Genomic DNA, 24,232 nt, shown 5'->3' with positions numbered 1-24,232 from the left:
TCAGAAAGTTTCTCCTTATTTCCAGGTTGAATCTCTCCTTGTTCAGTTTCCGTCCATTATTCCTTGTCTGGCCTACAGGTGCTTTAGAAAATAGCTTGACCCCTTCCTCCCTGTGGCAGCCCCTCAAATATTGGAAGACCGCTATCATGTCTCCCCTGGTCCTTCTCTTCACTAGACTAGCCAAGCCCAGTCCCAGGTGATCATATAATTCCAGGATGCTGCAACTCTCATAAATATGAACCAACTGCCAAACACCCAAATTTTAGTCATTGACCATGGGGATGCTACAACAGCTTTAAGTTTGAAAAATAGCCATAGGTCCCTTTTTTTCAGGGTTGTTGTAACTTTGAACAGTTACTAAATGAATGGCCTACCTGTACCAGATTGTACTAGGCTGAACCAGTTGGGTCCATGGTTTAATCCAGGACAGCTTTTCTTGTGTTCATACATTCTTAATTTCAAGAGCAGGTTTGTGTTTTGTTGATTGCTGACCTACCAGAAGTCTCAAGATTCAGACGTCTGGAAGTTGAAGTCCACAAGTCTTAAAGCTACCAAGGTCAGAAAGTGGATTTGGAATAATATAATCATTAGGTTTCTTCGCTTTATGGACTAACACTTACACAGAGTTGTGACAGTCTTTGTTTCAGGACACTTTGACAACTCTCAAGAGTTAGGTAAACCTTTCTGGAATCTTGCATAAAATATTTGACTGGGGTTGGGAAACCCATATTCAGGTCCTTCTCACCCTTGGTAAATCATTGGATTATTTTTGGCTAGTCACACTCTCTCATAATGTACAAGTAATGATACAAGAATAAAATGAAGAGAAATCCCATGTAATCCATCTTGAGATCCTAGAGACAATAATTTTCTGACATATAAATATTTAGGAAGAGGGAACAAATTTATACATATACATGTATGTAAACATTGTACATAGATTATGTTTGAAACCAATGTGTCAGCATCTACATTTAACACTCACATCAGTAAACCAACTGGGTAAAAAAATGCACATTGAAAGCATGTTGTGGAATAACTTCTCAGTCAGGTTACTTTACCAAGTGATTTCATTGTTTGTGTCATCGACAGCAGTGACTTTGCAACTTCAAAGTCAGGTGAGAATACTGGCCTTTTCTCTTCTGAAATAAAAACCAATAGAAATTAGCCAGTAATTCTGTACTTGCTTACTTTAGAGAAAACTGCATTGACTTCAACTGGTTCCCTTATGAATAGACAGAAGCAGCTGTTAGGTACAAAGTACTCCTTGTATAATGCCTAGTCCCCCCCCCCCAAAAAAAAAATTCTAGAATTTCAGATGCAAAATTAAGAGCATGCCAAATGAACTCTAAGTAGGACAACTGAACTCAATTCACACGGCAGGTTCTGGGATATCATGAAAGGGCAGCAAAGTATTAATCACTATATTCACTCTTAATTGCATTAAAAAAAATCTTATGCTGCTGAATTTCATAAAGCCATTATCAGCAATAACTTTACAGTGAGATTATGCTCCATTGAACACAATGAAATAAAGAAGAATTAAAAAAAACCAAATACAGTACACTCAAATTTCATGTTAAAATCCACCCACATAGCCATATTTTGGTGGAAATTCAACTTTGTGGAATATGGAAATCAAGATAATGTGATAAATTGCATTATTTTGTCATCCTAGAACTGTTAAATGAGCTCTTTCTCTGTGCCTATAGGAAACCCAGGCCTGTACGGAGGGGCTGATACTTGTGGGGATTCCTGACTGCACTGTTATGTTTGGGGACAAAGGTTTCAATAGCAACCTGGCTGATGCTTCACTACAAAGTGTCTTTGGCAGGAAATATAAACAAACAGCCTTTCCTCGATGTCAGCCAAAACTCAGAAATATCATATCAAAAATCGTATTACTATCCTCTCTCTCTCTCTCTCTCTCTCTCTCTCTCTATTCCTGGGCAGAGAATCAAGTGCCAATTTCAACTAGTTTTAGGTTTATCCCTCCTCCTTTTGAATAATGTTATGTTTGCCCCAAACAACCTTGGAGCTGCTGGGTACTTTGGACTTCTCCACCAGCCAAATACATTCCAAAACAGGCAACAAGTCAACCAGAGATTACGTCCACATGCTTTGTCTGTGGATCATCCAGCAAGATGGCTTCTGTGGCTGTCAGTAAGGATAATTTAAGCACATGCCAACGAGAAAGGGTCAACATAAAACCTACAAGACATACAGTGTATTTTAATTTTTTTTACTTCGGATGCCCCAGAAATACCTGAGAAGCATATAATATCAACTGCTTTCCTTATTTTCCAGGCACATTTATAGAACAGTGCGGTTATTATGGTTTGTTGAACATCTAATCCCTTTTAGTGTACAATTTAAAATCAATGTGAGTTCTTTCTTCCTTTGAAATGCATTTCAATGAATTGTGTTTCTTTTGCTGAGCTAGAATGTAATAATGTAGTAATATCAACATGGCAAATCCAAGAATGGGTCAGTACCCAAGTTGTAGTCTTTAATTCGATGTAGGTTCCCTTCAATTGGAATATTAAGGATTGCAAATACCATGAAAGGACAGAAGAACTAAACATGTCTTCAGTAAAATTCCTAAATGGATTTATGAAATATTGCATGGACAACTTAAATTATTGGATGGACCATTTTTTACACCGTCCCGTTTCACACGAACGGATCTGAAGCTGGTTCTGCAGGAACTTGTCTGCATAATAATCATAAGCAATTCAATCTCCTCCCTATATAGGGTAGGACAGCCGCTGACAATTGAGCCATTTAAAAAACAGAAACTGCATTTATTTTTCTAGACCAGGGCTGTCAAACTCAAGGCCCGTAGGCCGGATCTGGCACATGAGGTGCTTAGATCTGGCCCACCAGGCCACCCTGGAAACAGCAAAGGACCAGCCCCTGGTGTCTTCTGCCAGCAAAAATGGAGCTCAGGGGGGCTCTGTGCAGCCCTTCCGGCTCCGTTTTCGGCCATGGTGGCCTCTTGCAGCCCTTTGCCAGTGAAAATAGACCTCAGGGAGGGCACACGAGCTGGCCACACTCCCTGGCCATGCCGCCAGATCAAACATAACCCTGATGCAGCCCTCAATGAAATCAAGTTTGACTTCCCTGTTCTACACCATTATTAACCTTTGAATGGTGAAGTATACTTCCTCCAAATCAGAAAAAAATAAAAGTTAAGTTCATTTACATTCAATAAGAATTCAGTATAGTTATTATGTAATTCACATTATGCCTCTCTTGTCATTGAATTGTTTTTCTGTCTGATTAAAAATAACTGTTTGGTAACTTTAGGAAATTGTTCAGAGTGTGCCTGAAGCTTTTAATGGATAACTAAGCCTCTGGATTGTGATACCCTGGAAAATCCAGGCACGCCAGAATTCCAAAAAGTTCAGTATGCATATTGAAATTAGCATTGTCTCATCAGAACAAGCATTTTGTATGTTCAGTGATAATCTACCTGTGAACACACATGATTTCTATAAGAATAGTTTGTATTTGTGTATATGTTTGTGTGCACCTACACATATTTATGTATGTATATAGAAGAGAAACTGAGATGCACATCATAATATCATAATGTAGAAATCTATATTATTTGACCATTAATAAGATATAGTGAATTGCCCTGCAAAATAATCCGAAAGCAAAATTAATTATATGAGTGCTGTGCTTCTAACCTGCAAGCCGTGAAAAAAGGGAAAAATGCAAAAGAGGTTCTTGTTTAAGTACAATCCACATAATATTTCACATGTCTTTTAACTCTTCCACAATGTAATGTTACACGTTATATTGCATAATAAGAAATACTTTATATTAGAATATATCCAGAATATAATTCTGTTATGTGCCAAGAAAAGAAACACTATTTTTTCTGACAAGTGAACAATCTCTATTTCTTATGAAAAAGGAGAAGATGGCGGCAAAACATACTAAAATCAAGATGCATAGGCAGGTGGGAAAACTAGCACAGTTCTGCAAATAACAGTATTTGTGTAAAGTTGATAATGAGTACATGTAAAGTCTTCTATTTCTATGACAAAAGTGGAAATGAAGCAATGGAGCTGGCGTCATTTCCCCTCCAAAACATTCAAGTGTAAGGTATAAAAAACAATCTCTTCCATGGGCCTAAGGAAATCTTTAGAATCCATCTTATATTTGAACAATTTAGATATTCTGATCCAAAGCTTGGTGAAGTTTAATAAGCAAGGGAATGTGTCCGGGATTCTGATCATTCCAAATGTAATTCTCTTCCATAAAGATCATATTCTTTGAAGAGGATAAATTCTGTTAAAACTGCGGGGAGAGGAAGATTCTTCATGGATAGAGTCTTCTCTCTTCTCACTAATCCTATATATTTACGTATTTTCAGGCGGCACAAATGTTTTAGTGGACGAGGATTCTCTGAAAGACACAAAGGAAAGAAATGGAATGGAAAATATGTCTGATTAATTTAGCACTGAAGAATCATACAGAAGGCAGGAAACTTAAAAGATAATTTGATCCAATGCCATACTCAGGGTGGGATACATTAGATCATGATCCTCCAGCCCGTTTGAAGACCTCCATTGAAAGCCAAACTGACCATGCAGCCTGTTTCCCTGGCTAACAGCTCACACAATCAGGAAGGTTCGCCTGATGTCTATTTGTACCTACTTTTTGAAATCACTGGTTCAACTCTTGATCACTGGAGTAAGAGAGAATATTTTGATTTCTTCTTCCATGTGACTTCATATAGTTGCTGCTATCATATCTCCAGGGGTGGGATTCTACCGGTTCGGGAGAACCGAATGTTACATTCGTCGAACCGGTATTTCAACTGACCGGCTGGCCTCGCCCACTCCGCCCCTCTACTCCCAGGAATCTCCACGTAGCCCATTTTCAATGCAGATAAGTGCAGGGTCCGTGTGAAGGCTCTGGGAGGGGGAAAATCAGGCCTTCCGGAAGTCTGGAAACGGGCCTGTTTCCGGCTTCCGGAGGACCTCTGGAACCTGGGGGAGGCTGTTTTCGCCCTCCCAGAGGCCAGAGGGAGGCCCCCGGACCCTTGGGAAGGCGAAAAACGGCCCTCCCAGAAGTACTGGATGTCCAGAAATGGGCCTGTTTCCGGCTTCCGGAGGTCCTCCAGAGCCCAAGGGAGGCTGTTTTCACACTCCCAGACGCCAGAAGGAGGCCCCTGGACCCTTGGGAAGGCGAAAATAGCCCTCCCGGAAGTTCCTGTAGACCACACCTACTATGGACATGCCCACCCAGCAACCAGGCAGCAAACCAGTTGCTGGGATTTTTGAATCCCATCCCTGCATATCTCCCTTCAGTTGTCTTGTAATTAACACCGGATTTCCAGCATTCTGAGGCTCCCCTTTGTTCCAATTTTCAGTGTTCTTTTTCAACTGTAATGCCCAGAACTAGACACAGCACTCCAAATAAAATCCGAAGAGTGCAATGTAGAATGGAATATAAATTCCCATGATCTGAACTCTTTGCTCCTATTAATGTATCCCTAAGACACAGTTCACTTTTTACAGTTATATCATACTCCTGGCTCATATTTAATTTGTGATTTGTGGCAGTATCCAAATCCCTTTCCCATGTACTACTACGTTTCTATCCTGGTGCCTTTCTTGTTTTCTGCCCAAATGAAGAATGCAACATTTCTCCCTTTTGAATTTTACCAGCTATTTTTGCCTCCTACTTTATGTCCTCTGAAAACTTAGGAAGTATCCAAGTTGTTGATAAACGCTTCCTAGATAACTAGGTATGGTAAAATCCAGAGTCTATGATGAAAATATCACATCATGTGATAAATGTTGACCAAAATGAGACACACTGATCCCAGCTGCCAACACTATCTAAAAAAAAAAATGCTTCTGTAGCACAAATGAGTAGTATTTGACTTTACCATACACTTCAAATTTTATTATTTCTGTGCTAATATTAGAGAAATGATATCATTTAATCCAATCTTCTCTTATTGATCATATCTAGCCTGGCTTTCAGATGTTAGAAACCTAAGTCAGTATTTCAAAAATATCAGTTTGGAAGGATAGCCATTTATTTATGAAGCCATCTAAACCAATAATTATTAGAAGTTCAAGAGAATCTGGAGTTTCCACTTACAAGAAAAAGTGATTTAGAAGTTCCAAATGCACCAAATAAAATACATTAGATCATAGATTATTGTTCTTTGCCATTGATTTTGTATTACACATTTCTTTTTCTGCAACTGTAGTTCTATAATAGACTTCCTACCTATAATTTCTCTTATATTCCATTTGGATAATACTATATATCCCAAGATCAAGTTCTCCCCTCTATTGCTATAATAAGCCTTTATTCACCTAATCCGTATATATTCACAAAAAGGACATATTGTTATAACATAATAGTAACAAATTATTTGAAATCTTCAAACACAAATACATTTTACTTTTGTTTTCATAGATTAAACAGCTAGCCTAATTCCAAGTGAATAGTATTCATTTACCTAATATTTGCTGGATTTCTGGCCATTCTTTCTGAGTCTCCAAGACAAATTTAAGTTTAGTGCAGAGAGGAACATGATCCATATAATCTATCAAAATGCGGACAATGGGTCCAACTAAATGTTTCATCCAAGGAAGTGTAATAAAATCACAGAACTGAAAGGAAAATATGATCAGTGTTATACTAAATTATTTTCTGAAATGTATTATTATAATATTGTGCAGAATTCATGAACAGGTCACATCATAAAACAAGATGCATTAATCCAAACATTTCTTTAAACCCACCGCGAAAGGATGGAAAGCTGAGTCAACTTTGAACTTGGTGAAGATTTGAACTGCCAAATTATAGGCAGCCGGAATTCTTAAAATATTATAATGCCATTTCATAGTTTTTACAGTTCTCTATATCTCTTTGGGAAGAAATTGGAAAGCTATATTCTGAGTTGAAATACTTGAACTTTACTTGCATATGACTTATAAAACATTAAACATTAAGCTTGCTAACAAAATAGATCACAGACCTCTTCTTTATCTGTATAATACAGTAGAAGTTCATATGATTCCTTGTGTTTAAATAGATAGCCTAAAAGTACCTAAATAATGAAATGAATAAATTTGATAGCCAAGATGTAGACTTGCAACAGTTTTGCAGAGAATTTAAGTGTCCTCTTAATCAGATAATATAAGTTTTCCATTGGATTAATTTGTTTTCCTTTTCCTTCCACATAGGACTATTGCTTTATCAATAGTTCTTCTCTTGGCTCTATTCTTTTGAAGAAGGGTACATTTAACAGAACAATTTAATGCCTGCATCTCTAAGCATGCTTATCAGTAGCAGAGACAAGGACACGAACATGTGTCTGTGTTTTCTTTTTACAACAGCTTCTATCCTCACTTTACACTTGGCCTTTGTCATTACACCTAAAAATAGAAGAAGGAATGAGCATTATTCATACAGATCTTAGTCACAATTTTCTTTGAGGGAAGAGATACAATCAAAGTGAAATATCTGAGATTTTAAACCCAATAATAGCCAACCCAACACACTCTCCTTAACAAATGTTGATTATAATTGAATAGGATAAAAAATATCCTTACAGGGTTATCTTCAATTACACAAGATGTCCAGCCTGGTAATATCTCTTCCTCTGTTGTTGGCCACAAAAAAGAGTTTCCAAAGATATCGCCATGCATGCAATCAAAACAGAGGTCCACGTTGTACCCATGATTAAGCAGTAACCTTAGCATTACTTCATCATTCAAGGCATATTGAATGGCACTGGGAAAATGAGTGTCATTCACAAGGTTAAAATAACAGTTGACATTTGCTCCATAAGAAAGAAGCAACCGTACAATTTCATGGTTGTTTGCTCTCACGGCCACAAGAAGGCAATTGAGAGGATCTTTATTGGGGTCTGCGCCAGCTTGCAATAATATTTCGGTGGAGAGAATGTCATTGTTGGAAACGGCAAAATAAAGGGCCGTTTTCCTTTCATCGTCATAACTTTGTGAAATGTGTTCTGCCAAAAGAACATTGACATCAAACCCATTTTCAATGAGGAGTTCCAGGCACTGTGGATTTTGGCCATCTGCTGCTGAATGGATGGGACTCTGCCCACTTTTCCGGATTGCACTTTTGGATGTCACTGGAATCAGGAATTTCAAGGCCCTGCAAAAATAGGGAAGATGAATTGAATGTGGTGACTAAAATGTAGATAATAGACAAGTTTCGAAGATAAAGCTTATCTCTTAACAGTATAATTAAGATAGCAGATGTTGTGTACTATTGTGTTCAGAAGATTCAGGTTCAGTTGCTGATGCCTGTAGATTATCAGAAAATCTTAGGACTAGGACATTATATAGATAGCTAGATTCCCAATGAAATTAGACAGTATTAAATGGCAGTATTTAGCCTAATGCTGTGATGGCGAACCTATGGCACATGTGCCATAGGTGGCATGCAGAGCCGTTTGTGCGGGCATGCGAGCCTCAGCCAACTTACCTGCACTGTGCATGCGCACATCGCCCAGCTGATTTTTTGGCCCATTTGAGGCCTTTTTCGGCCTCCCTGAAGCTCGAGGGAAGCCTCTGCGGTCTCAGGAAGCTGAAAAACAGGCCTTCCGGAAATACTGGAAGTGATGAAATGGGCCCATTTTTTGGCCTCCCGAGGCTCCCGAGGCTTCCCTCAAGCCTCCGGGAGAGCAAAAAGGGCCTCAAACAAGCCGAAAATCAGCTGGGAGGCGCACACCTGCGCAGTACAGTTAATGGGATGGAGGTGTTGTGTGCACATGCATGGGGGGGCGCATTGTATTGTGGGTGCTGGCACACACATGCCCTTTCGGCACACCACAACCAAAAGGTTCGCCATCACTGGCCTAATTGGTGAGCTACCTACTATGGAGACTATAGGCAAATCTACCTGTCTTCCATACAACAATTTGACATGTTCCTGTTCAAATACAGAGGTTATTGCTGCTTTGCCCATTATACTACATGAGGACTGGCACTCATTAATCTGATTATCAAAAAGGATAGTTCTCTTTCTAATCAATAAATTACAATTTAATGTGTTTTATTAGTGTTTTCTGCATTTTTAATTCTATGGTTGTGTTTTAATGGTCTGTGACTGTAAATAAATATACTTCCTTTATCTTGTGTTGTTGTGATGTTTCTGTGATGAAAAATAGCTCTATTCTGTAAAGTACCAGTTTCCTCATAACAACCTACTGCACTTGAAAGGTGTATTTTGATGACTGTACCAATTTAGTGACAAACATCTGTGAATCAAAACAATTTCACTCTTAGCCCATAACTTGGAAGAAAGTATCTTCACTCTCAATGACTACTAAGTACGATAGTCAGGGGCTATGCAAGTTAGATACCTCAAACTTTTCCAGATTTAGATAGCATTATCATGAGGAGTGGGATTCAAATTTCTTAACAGCCGATTCTGTAGGTGTGGCCTAATTTGTGGGTGTGGTTTGATCATGTGACTGGCTGGGCGTGGCTTGCTAACAGCATGGCTTGGTGGTCATGTGACTGGCTGGGTGTGGCTTGTATGTAAGTATTATAAATATTTATGTAAATAATGAATTTTTTATTAAAAAAGAGCAACGTTTACACAAAATCAGGCAAAGCAGGCAGGCAGATTGAGTTGCTCACAATCACTTAGAGATCTATGATTCTGCAATCTGCTACCCGAGTCTGTCACATAAAATTTGCTAGCAAGCAAACTCACAAAATTAATTTACAACACATCATGTTTGTAAATATTGAATTTTTTATATATAAAAAAGGAGCAACTTTTACCCAAAATCAGACAAAGCAGGCAGGCAGATTGAATTTCTCACAGAATCACAGATTCACTTAGAGATCTATGATTCTGCAATCTTCTACCTGAGTCTGCACTGACAAATAGAAGCTTCAGTCCTAAGGAAGGTTCAGCTCTGCTTTTAGATTAGCTAGAAAGCAAGAGATCCAACGATTTCCTGCTTTCTAGCTAATCTAAATCTCCCGGCACAGCAGAACAGCTGATGGTCGGGGGGAAAAATGGAAAAGCACACTAACCAAATGCAGACAAGTTTGATGGCGCGCATATGCCAGGTAAGGAGTGAGTGGGTGGGGAAGGGAGGGGCCAGCCAGTGGCACGATTTGCCAGTTCTCCAAACTGGGCAGAATCATAACAACTGGTTCTATAGAACCGGACCGACCAGGTAGAATCCCACCCCTGATTATCACTATTGCTTAGCATTAAGAATTTGCCCTTGAGACTCATGCATCCAAGATAATGGAATCACTTGTAAGAAAGAGATCTAGGAAGAGATCTAGTTTTGTCTATTAAATCTCTTTTCATTTCGAAACGTTCATTGTCATGAAAGAGCTCAAAAGTAGGAACTTCATTTTGTCACCTAACTTGAACATGATTGTCCCCCTTATAAATAAATCTGGGGAAATGTTTGATTAGCATTTTAGAAAGCAAGTCTGAACCATTTGTTACCCATCCTTGAATGATGATGAAACCCCAACTTTGGAGGTTTCTGATATCAAAACTAGAGAGATATCCAATTCATCTCAGGAGACAGCAAAACTGTCCTCCTTGTTATAAAGAAGGAATTAATTTAAACCAGTATTTCTAGATTGAAAACCTAGTGGAAAAAAGTATGTACTTTGTGAAATATAGCTGTTCCTAACATACATTTCCTCCTAACTGTTTCTTAGTCTTTCCATCTTCACTATTCTTCATGTCAGAAAGAACCAAATAAACAATAACTGAGGGGGAGAGCAGTCAATCTTTTCAGCATTAAATTTTCTGCCCCATTAGATCATTTGTCATGAATAATAAAGACCCTAAACTACCATGCCTAGGGCATATAATTCTGCCTGATAATTAAATTAACACTGACCTAAACCTAAAATTGAAGAAGAATGAATGATAGCAAACAAAATAGATCCTTGTATTTTTAAGACAGTTTCCATAAAGTTAATATGCTTTTAACACTAGAACCACTGCAGATGGCCTGTAAATATTGTAGAAAACAATTAGTCATCATCAAGATGCAAGATAATCTAAGATGCAGCTTGAGGGAAGCAGAATCGGTGAAGTTTGTCTTGGTTCAATTTTGGGGGTATACAAGAATATGCATGTTTGTTTAGATTTACCCAAATTTATGGACATCTTGTGGGAGAACAATGGGAAGAAATGAGAAAGCACACATTTACATAAGGAACAGAGCTTACATTGCAATATTACAATGCAAGTTTCATCATTCTGAAGAGGCCTTTGGATCCCAAAGATTCCGATAGATTTCTCCCTCTTGTTTTTATTTATAAGATAGCTTTCCAAGAGAAAGGGAGTGAAGAAATTGCTTAAACCTACCCCTTTCAGCATTTGTCCATTCAAAATTAAGTAACCCTAACCCTACTATTTCACATTCTTTAGGAGAAAAAATTGCAATAATCTATAATTTTTCCTTTTGGAGCTAACCTATCAGTAGCAAGGTACCTAGGGAGAGATTAAAAACCTTATTCTTTGAATCCAAGTATGGCTTAGCTTGTGCTTCCAGCATCTTGAAATCACTTCCAATTCAGAAAAGACTGTAGCATGTAATTTAACCGTACCTTAACTTGCACAGAGATCCCAACTCATCAATTGGAATGATGAGTTGCATCAGTTTTAATTAATTTGATCTTGTGACCAACTGTACAGTTACAAGCTGTAGAGAACTAATCAGATAAATAAATTCTAAAACAAATTAAGAAGGCTGCAATTTTAGGAAAGGTTAAGTCAGGGATCTCCAAACTTGGCAACTTTGAGACTTGTGGACTTAAACTTCCAGAATTCCCCAGCCAGGAATTCTGGGAATTGAAGTCCACAAGACTTAAAGTTGCCAAGTTTGGAGACCTCTGGGTTAGGTTAATCGGATTTCCACCTTAAAAAAAAGAAGGCTCTAAATTTAGAATGGTAGCCCCTATATCAGAACCCTCTTCTATCACTAAGCCAGTAGACAAAGTCTACTGTTGGCACTGAGAAAAAGGCTGGGAATGGGGAAAGACTTGTGGACCCAGTAGATCCCAAGACTTAGCAATTCTCGGCCCCAACATTCTGCATCAACCACAAATAAGGCAAAGCTTTACTGTAAGGGCAGAATTTAAGAATGACCATCAGATGCAAGCGTGTATGATATTCCTGACTATCTAAAGCAGGGGTGTCAAACTGACGGCCCGTGGGCAGGATGTGTCCCATGCTGGCCCTGCCCCTGCCCGGTTTAGCGAAGGGGAAAAAACGTCCCGATACGTCACGTGATGCTGCCCTGATGATGTGAGTTTGATGCCCCTGATCTAAAGGCAGCATACTCTGTTCAGCCCTGAAATACACAATCCTATTTATTTCTTTTTTTTAAAAAAAAAAAGTAGGATTCAGTGGAATGTATTCTTAGGAAAGTTTGTATAGAAACGCAGTCTCAGTTTGAAGGCATCTCCAGGAAAGCGCCTTCTTTTTTATTTTTATTTTTTGCATATGCTGTCTTATAACCCTTATCATTTATAATGTAAATAAATAACAAAACCATTATGTAAAGTTGTTGGACGAAGAGATATAAAAAGAACACACTCACAGATAGTGTCCTTCGTATGCTGCTCTGTGTATTGGAAGATGCCCTGCCTTATTAGGCAAATTGCCACTTCCCCCATATTCCAAGAGCAAAGCTATACAATCAGGATTGCCACCACCAGCCGCTTCAAAGAGTATTGATGACCCGTCATCAGCTGTTATGTTAATATCACCACCTAGTGGTACAAGAGAAAGTAGATTTATGTCTCAATATTTGTTTATTCATCCCAATTTTGGAAACCTGTGTACAGTTATCATCGTGCTCTAATCAATTGCTTATTATCCAAGTTGCAGTCTATCCAAGCATTTTTTTCCTTTGGCTTCCCTGCTCTGAAATATTTTATGAGTTGCTACAGCCTTACAGAGAAAGGGAAGTGCCTACTCATTGAATCTGCTCGCAGTAACAAGGCAGTATGAAGAGTAACTACTAGTTACTAGTAAATCTACACCACAACCCTACGTATTAAATTCAATGGCTTTGTGATAGTTAATGTAGATGTGGGAAATGCACACCTTTCCAAATATATATCTTTCCACATGTTATTAAATTATCATTTCCGCCCAGTCAGTGGGAAAGAAAGATGGGAATAATATTTCAGGAAATAATCCCTTTCTCTACTCCTTCTGGTCTATCCACAGTTTGATGTTCCTAATTACACTGTCCTTATTGTGACCTTGATAGATGTTTAAAACAAACAAACTTTAGTAGGCCTTGCCTGTGTCATCATAAAAGCCATATAATCTGTTAGTGACTTCTTTAATATCCATTGCAGCTTTCCAAACAGTAGAAAATAAATGGATTTAAGTAAATCTGACTTGGGCAGCTATCATGTATTTTCAATTGTAAACTGAAATTAAGAAAGATGTTCATAAGCAGTTTGAAGGCAGCGAGGAACTATTCAACATTGTTACAGACAAAGGTCCTATCTCTTGCAGTACAAAAATTGCTGTTAACACACCTTTATGAATTAAATACTCCAATACATCACAGTGTCCATATTCAGCAGCCACACCTAAAGGTGTTACTCCGTATCCGTCTTTCTGTTGTATATTTCCACCATTCTTCACAAGAAGGGCAACGATATCACTGCAGCCCTGTTTTGCAGCTTCATGCATTGCTGACCATCGTTTAACACATGGTTGGTTGATGACACAGTTGTATTCAATCAGAATGGAAACCATTTCATGTGATTTCTGTCTTACAGCTTAAGACAAAGAAAAGAGGGGAAAATGTTTAGATGCCATGTATTTCAAAATAACCCACTGCAATATCTGTGGAAAAATATTGCGTTTTCAATGAATAAAAATATAGGATGACTTTAGCTTAGTTTGTAATGTAGTTCTAATTCAACCGGTTATTCATAATTACATTTGCATTTGATTTTGATAATAATTAAAAATATTTTAGAATTAAGGGTATTTCCTTTGCTTTACTTGCTGAAGAATGTACAACGAACATTCAACTTAACAGACCATTGAGGGCAGGGGTTCTGCTATTCTCTACTGGCTATTCATCTGAAAAGGATAGCATCTATGCTGATGTCATAATATATCAAAATCTGCTAAATCAAAATTTCATTGTAATTACAAATAAAAAAGAGGGATTGGAAGCATTCGGGAATTGGTGGCATGCCAATAATGGAAATACATTATTTCCTATTGTCCTCATTCTTGAAACCCGGAAACTAAAAGAAACCCAATGCATGCTACAAATATTTTTTTTTTAAATTCTTACAGTGCATAAATTCTGTAAAAAATACAGGGACCAAGAATAATCTGAAGGTGAAAGAAAATGAAACATAATTGAGCAACTGATAATAAACCCAGCTACATTTCTATCAATCCAAGTGGAAATCATCTCAAATGTAGTTCCCCTTCTTTGACTTCTTTTAGTACCTCTTCCTCATTTGCTGAAGGCTTCCCCCGGAGCTATGCTATCAACCCAAAGGGGAAATTAGGTTGCTGCTCAAGAGAACATACCAGAAGCACAAGAATGACATGAAAGTTGGTGTACCCCTTCTGGCTATCAATGGAGGGAGGGGGGAAAAGCTCATTTATAAAGAGACCTAAGGAAGAGGTATATTAAAGAACTTACCATATGTTATGAGATTAACTTGCAAAGTTATCAAGGCAGGCTATGTGTAGTACAGCTTAATGATCTAAATACCAGTAACTTACATAATTAAAGGTTTGCATAATCAATTTCCATATTCTACAATGTTCATCCCCTGATCCTGCACGCTCTAGAAACAAGCTAAAATCCCTTAAGCCATTTGCAAAATAATTACCAATCAGAAGAGGTGTTTCTCCTTTTCTGTTCATGGTATTTGGCCAAACTCCCTTTGCCAGCAAGGTCCTGACATGTTCCAGGTGCCCAGATTTGGCTGCCAAAGTTAACGGTGTCTCTCCATCACATGTCTTATATTCCCACATACTTTTATAAGTTGCTAGGTTGAATTAAACATAAATTAAGTTTTCAATGCTGCAATTGTTATATACATATACTTGCTTTAGGAATTTTTAATACTAGATCATGTTCAATCAAAATCTCATAACATTTGCATTGGTTAGATGCTTTTGCCACAATCTAAACTAGCTAAATATAAATTAGTTGGTAACACTTAATGAACCCTCATCACTGAAAGTACATACCGGTAGATGTATCTGTGAACACACCTGAAGTGGAGCTCAAATTTAAATAAGCTTATTGGTGCACTTTCTGGAAACAACCTTGAATTCATTCAGCATTCTAGGCGAACGCTGACTGGACACGACTCTGTATTCTTCAAACGTATTGATTGTAGCTTCAAAGTCTGGGCCAACTTACCATCCAAGATTACTTCAAGTATTTGCTGAATTGGCTGAACCGCAGCTTCATGTAAAGGAAACCACCCTCTTTCATCAGCCTCATCCAGAGCGTATTTGCACTTGACATAGTTTTGAAGATCAAAGACTTGTCCTAAAAGAAATAACCTAAGGTGAAATGAAGCAAGCATTCAGGACGGGCTACTGTTATCTTTAAAAAGGCAAGAAAGGCTTGTAGTAAAGATTAACACATTTTGTAAAAGCACAAGCTTTTATTGATAAAATGTATGTGAGGTTTTGTTTTTCTCAGGGAAGAGATATACACACCCATCAATATATATGGGCAAACAGTTGATCCGTTGGGCTAGATAGCAAAGAAATGAAAAAAAAAATACAGTATGACAACTCGCGATGAAAACTGTAAACAAAACAGGCCCGTGCCTTTTCAAACAATAATACAATTAATTTAATAATGTCTTTTGGAAAATGTACCTTCTCTTATGGCAGTTACAAGTTTCTTGTTCTGATCACTGACAGGTACAAACCTATAGAAAAAAAACAAAGCATTTATAGAATCTCACATTTTGGGTGCTATTGCTGTAATTTCACCAAACGCCTATTTTTCTGCTTCTGCAATAATTGTTTCCTTCAAGTCAACCTCAAATTCTGGTAACTTCATGAACACATCCACATAGTTTCTTCAGCAACAATCTAGCATTTTCTTCCAGTTCATCTTACCACCTTGGAATAGTAAGGTGGTCTGCCAGTCAAACACTAATCAGCCTTGCTTAGCTTTTCAAAACCAGCCAAACCAGATGCTATTACTTAGTTGCGTGATATTGTTTTCACAAGTGACTTGAAAAAAAAAATGCATATGTTAGGAGTGAATTTAATTGGAAGGATTACAATTTTTTTTTACAGCCAGATTCACTATTTCTCCACTTTTTTCTTATGTCTCATGTCTCTACAAATCAAATAAAATTACGCACCTAAGGTCAGTGATTTGTCCAACTTGAAGACAATGAAGTGCCAATATAAGTTCTTCAAGAATGCTCACTGCTTTCAGAAACCTGTTTTTTTTTTAAATCAATGTCGAATAAGGAAACTGGCTCAATAAGAATGATAATTAACACAATGCTCCTTTATTATTTATTAAAATATTTATTTTAAATAGATTCACATCACTGTAAGTCATCAAAATAGTATAAGTAATAAACATATCTACAAGTTACCACAACTTCAACTCCTGAAAAAATGAGTGAATATCCTAATTATGTTCCCAACATTGGCTTCAGAGCACTTTAAAGCAAAAGTGAAGCACCACATATGAAAAGAATAAGGTACTCAGAGAGTAAATCAGACAAGCACCCTATAAATCAGAGAAATTCAAAGAAGGGTTCGGCCTACCACATCACTTAATTACCTTGTCTCATGACTGGGAGAAGCCCTTTGCAGATTCCGTTCAGTATTGAGGGACTCCTGGATACTAAACTGAACAGCATATTCAGTGAGATCTTCACCAGAGTCCTCATCTCCTTCCATTCTTTTTTTAGGTGTTTAGGAGGTGTTTCAAGCCGTAAAAAGTTGATGCTAAGTGAAAAATATGCCAAAACATGAGAGAAGCACATGTTTAGTCAAGTTTAATTTAATTCTTTGGATTCAGTATGAGAACTGAAGTATAAAAAAAATAAAGCAAAATACATTCTACTTCAGCATTCATTACATATATTCCATTTTGTCAAGCAGTCAGAAAGTTGCAAAGTACAGAATTTACTCAGAATTGATCTCCTTTGAAAGGAAGTGAGTGAAAGTTTTATTCAGCAATATAAAGACTGAGCATCAGCAGAAGCAAAATCTAAATTCATTGAAGCCACTCTTCCTAGGCCAAAGGTTTGAAGCAATGCTGCTCTTTCTGCAATTAATTGCAGCTGTTTGGAAAATGCAAGATTTCCATATTTTTTTTTAATTATTATTATTCTATCTTAATTATTTTTATGATCTCAGAGGCAAACATATCTAATACTCTGTCCATTTGCTATTTTCCCCATATCTAATGGGGAAAATAGATATCTAACATATCTAATACTCCGTCCATTTGCTATTTTACCCACAACAATCATCCTGTGCAGTGAATTGGACTGAGATAGAGTGTCTGGTCCAAAGCCACCCAAGTGGCTTTCATGCTTAAGTGGAACTAGACTCCACAGTTTCGTGGTTTCTATCATGTGCTGTAACCACTTTATTAAACTGGGTCTCTTTTATACACTTTTGTTTTTAACAATGTGTGTTAAATGTTTTTCAGTAAATAACAATTAGGGTTTCATCTTGTTGGAAGCGCCCCTCCTAGAAGAATGAAATATTTTGGGAAAAATTTAAAAAGGCAGAATACTATATTTCCCTAAAGAAGAAATGGACAAACATGTTTTTAGAGGCAGGAAACAGCCCCCACCTTTTCTTAATAGTCTACAGCATATGCCAACAGTTAAGAGATAAAGAGCTTATTAAATAGGGGAGAAAAGTATCTAGATAGCTTTATTCATAAGCAAACCAAATACTGCAGGCAAAAATCCATTCAAGACAGGATATTTTGAAACTCCTTGCAGCACAACTAACACAGGCAGAATGGTAGGATTAGAAGCAGCCCCTCACCCAAGATCCAACATAGAAGAAAAGTCATTAAGCCAGAATAGAAATTGCCCAACACCCTTTCAGAACACAAGCCCCTTCACTGCATCATCCCAGAGCAATCAAAACTTCACCTGGGAGCTCAGATAAACAATAAGCAGAGGTTGAACAAATTAGCTCAGACAAGCACCTAGGATTTGCATTTTCTCTTGCCTATAGAGCCAGCTATGACCCCTATATGACCTCATAGGAATCTGACTACATCCAATAGAATATTAGAGAATATGTTCTTGCACAGGAACAGGAAGCTCATATACAAGCCCAAATAAGGTATAACCGCCCCCCACTCTCCACTACATTTTGTCAGCTGTACCAGAACCATAAATATGGTTTGTTCATCATTAAACCATCTTTCCAATCAGCCTCCATGTTTCCAGTGTTTTTCTCCCAGCTTGGAACTGAACCAGATGGATATTTCTTCCAACAATCTGTACCCTTAGTCCTTGTTTAACAATCCTAATTGGGACTGGAATTTCCATTGCTAAGTGGAGCAGTCACCATTTAACCAAACTGCTTAGCAATGGCAGTTTCAGTATTCCCAGCTGTGGTTGGTAGGCAAGGCTCTCACACTTCTATGCAAACTGCCTATTCTATCCAGCTCCCTGCCTCTTGTCCAGCCAGGCCCGACAAACTCAGTTTGGCAAACCAGGTTTCACCACCCCGCCGTGCCCATCTGCACTTCCAACTCCTCCCCCAGGCTAGCTCAGCTATTCCTGCCCTTTTGGACATCCTGTACTCTGCCGCTCCACTTCCAGGTGACCTTCCGCCATCTTCTTCCTCCCACTGCTGACTAGACACACCTGGCCAAGGCAGCTATGGCTCTTCAAGAGAACTCTGTATTAAGAAGGGTCAGTAGTTGCCTATGCCAGGCACTTCTTGTCAGCAGTGGGAAGAAGATGGAGAAGTTCTGCTGGGGCAACAGACAGATGGCAGGGACAGTGAAATGCAGGATGTCAGGGGTGTAGGAAGGAGTGTAGGGTGGCAAGGACAGCGGGACGGTTGAAAGGCAGTAGAGAGAAAGGTGTGTGGGGGGAATTGAAACACATACCACAATATATTCACGGTTGTTGAACAAATAGTTGCTTAATGAGTCCTCGTCCCTTCCATTTTTAAAAAAGTGTTTTTAAGCTAAATTTTGTTCTAACATTTTGAAATCCAAACTAATCTCTATTTACCTGCTGGATTAGCTTTTTTTTTATCTTGTGTTGTAGTAACCACTGTTAGCAGAAATGTGATAGAAATCTCAAAGGGTGAAGGCCGGAAAATAAGTGTTCTTCCGTCTCCGTTTTCCATTTACATCTCATTTTGTCAGATTTCCTATTGATATTTTCCTTTCTTTTGGGATTGTTTATGCAAAATCACTATTCAAAATAGCGTGGTGTGTATGGACTCATAGTCAGCAACTGCATATCAGTTTTCTGAATTTTACTAATCCCATTGCTATTTGACCTATCACTAGAATGCTTCAGCAAACCAATTGTCAACATGGTCCACGTGTGAATTTGCTGACCAGCACTAAGTTTAGGAAGGCAGGAATTGGGGCAGAAAGCAGGTTCTGAATTGGCCAGCTGACTAGTGAAGAACATGGTGGACCTCCATGGATCACCAATGATCTGTGAACTACAGGTTGAATATCACCAGTCTAGAGAGACAACATGTTCATAAAACCCAATCTCAGATTTCTGTTTTCTATTTCGCCTGAACCGTTGTGTGTTCTTTCAGCGACTTCCTGATTAAAACTGTCAGCAGTTGAGAGAGATTTGGTATATGAGAATCAATCCCTTTCAATGGTCACCCAGCTTTCTCTGTTCCCACTGATACACATCACCAGAGAAACCACAACCTATCAACACTTATGTGTTACTACCTCAGAACAATCTACATTTATAACCCTGTTCCCCAAAAATTGACAGCACATTCACTATATTACTATTTAATTTTTATTTTCAGATATAAATAAAACTGAAATTACTGTCACTGACTTATATTCCTGAGCTCTAAAACTAAAATGAAGCATTTCTAAGTACACAGATTTTACTAAAAGTGGATATATTGGTGCTTAAAAAAAAACCCAGAAAAATGATTTTATTTGTACCAAAGCTTACTTAAAATCAAATCCCATACATCCTACAGTAGTTAGGCATGCATCAAATATTAATTTGTACTCTGCCTTTATTTTTTATAAATAATTATTGATGATTTAACACTAACAATGTACGCACATTAAGTTCTCCATAATAATAAAGGAAGGGAATAACTACACAGACATAAATTATTCACAGCAAAACAATCTGTCATTATTTCCAATCTCTGTCTGAATTTATTCATAACATAATATTTCTGGTTTTAAGTTAACTGTATTATATTAAATGACATTCTATAAATAAAGGAGAAAAAAAACTTACCTTTCGAAAGTTTGTCATTGTTTCATTGGCCACTGAATTTCAAACATGTAGACATAGGCCTTGGGAGCGGCTGGATCATGTGGTATTTCTAAAATTAAATACGTACTTGATAGTTAAATTAAGGTTTGACCTCAGACAACTGAAATACAAGCAGCCTACAGGAAAATAAGACACACAATTATTCCAAAGTCTCATCAAAGGTTATCTGAAGGTAAATGGAACAATTGGAAAGAGATGAAAATTAAATGAATAATATTAACAAAAAATGAATGCTGCTGGAGAAAAATGGAAGGAGTTGGACATATGTAGAATATCAGTTTATCTTCCTAGTGAAAGTTGCTCTATAACCATAATGACAAACTTATGGCACGTGTGCCACTGGTGGCATTCAGAGCCCTCTCTGCGGGCATGCGAGCCGTCGCCCCAGCTCAGCTCCGCCGCACATGCGTGTACACCTTCTGCCAGCCAGCTGGTGTTCAGGTCTCTGCCGCTTGCATGGGGGTGGGGCGCATGCATGGGGATGGGACGCATGCATAGGGCACATGTGCAGGGATGCACATGCATTCCATTTTGGGGGTACACACGCATGCACGTGCTTTGGGCACTCAGTACCAAAAAGGTTAGCCATCACTGCTCTATAAAGTATGATATAAAAGCAATCATAAGAATACTTAAAACATTGTGTATAATTTTAAGTAGCTAACTCGTCCAGATTTTATCCCATAGTAGCCCACTGGGTGTTTATAAGAAGTTGTAGCATGATAAAAGCACAGTAGCACCTTTACAAATTTTAAGCCAATGACTCCCTATCAGTGGAACCAACTATAGGAGTACAATTAGAAGGTTGACAAGGACACCACTACCTTAACTCCTGGATGAAAAAAATATATAAAATTTTCTTTAGGTTAAACACAACTCTTTGGATTTTCCTTGGCAGCAACATGGAAGGGAGATTACCCTCTTTTCTTTCTGTATTTCCTCATTTTGTTTCCTGGTGTAATTTACAGCTCTGGAGTTCCTTAAGCCATCCATCTGCATACTAAACCCACCTAACCCTGCTCACCTTCCAGACAAACGTGGGCAGATAGATGGTGCCATCTGCTGAGATTCTTCAGAAAGAAGGTTCTTTTTGTAAAAGAAAAAGTTACTTGTGATGCAGGGCACAGATACAATACTGCCAGCTATATTAAAGATAAGGAGGTCATTTACTATGTAACTGGCTCGTAGTATATTGACTAGAAATAATCCAAATTATAGCCCAATAGAGGTACTTCTGTATAGCACCAGATTATGTCATTTTTGGCCTATATATTCAACTTAAAATATTACATGCCCATCATTAAAGGAAAAACATTACCTGAAAAACCATATTTTATCCTTAATGATATATGCCTGTATTAATATATGACTTAACATATACATATATTTGCATTTGGACTGCATTCTAGTTGCTGTTGAAAAATGTGTTAATCTGAATTGCCAGATAGCATATGCAACTTTTACGCACATGCAACAGGAGGAAAGACTGTATCGATAAACATAATTAGCATGTTCAGCATTTCTCAACCAGAGATCTCTAGACTTCACCTCCTAATATTCTTCCCCAAATTCTGGGATTTGGACCACACATTTGGAGCAATCCTCATCACTGACTATGCTATGCTGTGCTATCCTATGCTATTGGGTTATGGTTGACTACATCTTACTTGGGGAAATCAGCCATTTTCCAAGTGTCCAATGTCCGTCTAGAGAGGTCTCCATATTTTATTTTCAGGCTACAAACTAGAAGACGGTGATCTCTCTCTCTCTCTCCCCCTCCCTCCCCTCTTTCATTCCTAGCAATTAAGCAAAGATAAAACCACTTCTGAAATCCTACAAGGAAAACCACAGGGATTTGTCTAAGTAATCACAAGGAGTGAAGACTGACTTTGCTCCCCCATTAGATGGGAATGAACAGAATAACAGAGTTTATAGAGACCTTATAGATCATCTACTCCATGCCCCCATTCCCAAGCAGGGGCCCTACACCATTTTTGACAGATGGTAGTCTAGTCTCTTATTGAAAGCTTCCAGTGATGAAGCTCCCACAACTTCTGAAGGAAAGCTGTGCCATTGGTCGATTGTTCTGTCAGAAAATTTCTCATTTTCAGATTGGATCTCTCCTTGATCAGTTTCCATCCATTATTCCTTGTTTAGCCTTTAGGTACTTTGGAAAATAGCTTGACCTATGTGGCAGCCACTCAAATATTGGAACTCTGCTATCACGTCACCCCTAATCCTTCTCTTCACTAGTCTAGCCATGCCCAGTTCCTGCAACAGGTTGCTCTTCTCTGCACTTTAAGTTTCAACATCATTTTTTATAGTGCGGTGACCAAAACTGGATGAGGTATTCTAGATGTAGTCTTACTAAGGCTTTATAGTGGTATTAGTATCTCACATGATCTTGATTGAATCCCTGTTAATGCAATTTAGGATTCCATTGACTTTTTTGGCTGCCGCTGCACTGTTAACTCATATTTAGGTGATTGTCCAATAAGACTCCAAAATCCCTCTCACAGTTACTGCTATTAAGCCTAGTTTCACCCAATACTTTTGGTTTTTCTTTTTGAAAAGTTTATTGATTTTTAAAAACAAACATAAACAAACAAAACATAGAACATAAAAACATAAAACATCTTTTTTGAAAGCAGTCTGATCCCGGGTTACATCTCTTCGTCCAGACACAAATTCAAGTTCATGCTCATTTTTATATTCCATTCCATATCTTTATTACTATTCTACATTTTCTATATAACTTCTTCCCTCTTTCAACTTTCTTAATTTCATTTTATTTATTTCATCTCAATTCAAATCATCATACTTATATTCTTTGTCTGTCCTGTTTCAGCTGTCTATTATCTTTTCTCATTAAGCAAAATTTCTCCTGTGATCACTAATTGGAGTATGACGCCTTTATATCTTTCCCCTAAAATTGTAACACTTAATTTAATACTTAACTTCCATTCGGATTCTGCTTGGTACAGAAGGGAAGAGAAGTTACAAAGGTCTGGAGCAAGATGTAAAGAAACAGGATTTATTCAGAGATAATGGGTGAAAATTTAACTGAAAAAGGGATTCTGTAAAGGTACATAAGATTGTATTGTTATATTTGTAATAGAAATACTTTTGGTTTTTCTTGACCTAGTGTAAGACTTTACTTTTCTCTACAGTGAAGAGATAATTTTGCCCTTTCCAAGTTGTTTTTTTAACACAGACTCAGAGTCTTGATCGTCTGGTAAAATCAGTTATTATTTGCAAAAGCTTATAATAAAATTGTCACCCTTCATCAAGTTATAATGCATGTGTTGTTGCAGGATTGTTAGCGCAATCCATGCGGATTAAAAAAAAATCACTTTTTGTTTTAACTCACTTTCCGATACAAGCATCAATTGCCTAGTTTTTCAAAATGACTACCACTCAATATTATTGACAATGATGATAAAGAGGTTCCTATAATAAAAGCACACATTGAACCAATCTCCAAGGAAGACCAAACTCCTCGATTTTAAAATGTGAGGACTTCAACTCCCAGAATTCCTCAAGCCGTATTCCGCCTGGAATCAATATCACTTCCGACTCAGCGCCCGCTCTGAAACCGCGGACCAATCAGCACGTTCCGCAGGCAAACAACAATCCTTCTGTCGGCCCCGCCCCAAAACACATTCTCCGATTCTCACCACCCGGTGGGCGGT

At 38.0% G+C, this 24,232-nt stretch overlaps 1 protein-coding gene across 3 annotated transcripts; it reads right to left on the bottom strand.

The window, feature by feature from the left end:
• Positions 1 to 3,667: 3,667 nt before the first annotated feature.
• Positions 3,668 to 20,616, bottom strand: ASB15 (ankyrin repeat and SOCS box containing 15). 3 transcript variants are annotated; one of them, XM_026714063.2, is made up of 10 exons: positions 20,502 to 20,616; positions 16,835 to 17,001; positions 15,904 to 15,956; positions 15,434 to 15,565; positions 14,895 to 15,053; positions 13,566 to 13,811; positions 12,611 to 12,782; positions 7,596 to 8,166; positions 6,497 to 6,650; positions 3,668 to 4,419 (listed from the first exon to the last, which is right to left on the bottom strand). In XM_026714063.2, the coding sequence occupies exons 2-10, from the start codon at positions 16,951 to 16,953 to the stop codon at positions 4,247 to 4,249; spliced, it is 1,779 nt and encodes a 592-aa protein (XP_026569848.2). In that variant the 5' UTR covers positions 16,954 to 17,001; positions 20,502 to 20,616; the 3' UTR covers positions 3,668 to 4,246. The 3 variants fall into 3 exon arrangements, with proteins under 3 accessions (XP_026569848.2, XP_087790200.1, XP_087790201.1); XM_087934074.1 differs by lacking the exon at positions 14,895 to 15,053; XM_087934075.1 differs by lacking the exons at positions 3,668 to 4,419; positions 6,497 to 6,650 and adding an exon at positions 7,294 to 7,418.
• Between the last annotated feature and the right edge of the window lie 3,616 nt (positions 20,617 to 24,232).

The sequence above is a fragment of the Pseudonaja textilis genome, chromosome 5, assembly GCF_049901715.1.
Source record: "Pseudonaja textilis isolate UNSWEBS1 chromosome 5, rPseTex1.2, whole genome shotgun sequence".
NCBI lineage: Eukaryota > Metazoa > Chordata > Lepidosauria > Squamata > Elapidae > Pseudonaja > Pseudonaja textilis.
This window is presented reverse-complemented; position numbering and strand designations above follow the sequence as displayed.

What these genes read in the sequence shown, in the direction of transcription:
- ASB15 (XM_026714063.2), bottom strand. Translation starts at nt 16,953, where the DNA reads ATGGAAGGAGATGAGGACTCTGGTGAAGATCTCACTGAATATGCTGTT. An exon ending in ACTTGAAGTAATCTTGGATG is followed by an intron (nt 15,054 to 15,433) that starts GTAAGTTGGCCC and finishes AATTCAACCTAG; the next exon opens with CAACTTATAAAAGTATGTGG. An exon ending in AGAAATCCAGCAAATATTAG is followed by an intron (nt 4,420 to 6,496) that starts GTAAATGAATAC and finishes TGTGTCTTTCAG; the next exon opens with AGAATCCTCGTCCACTAAAA.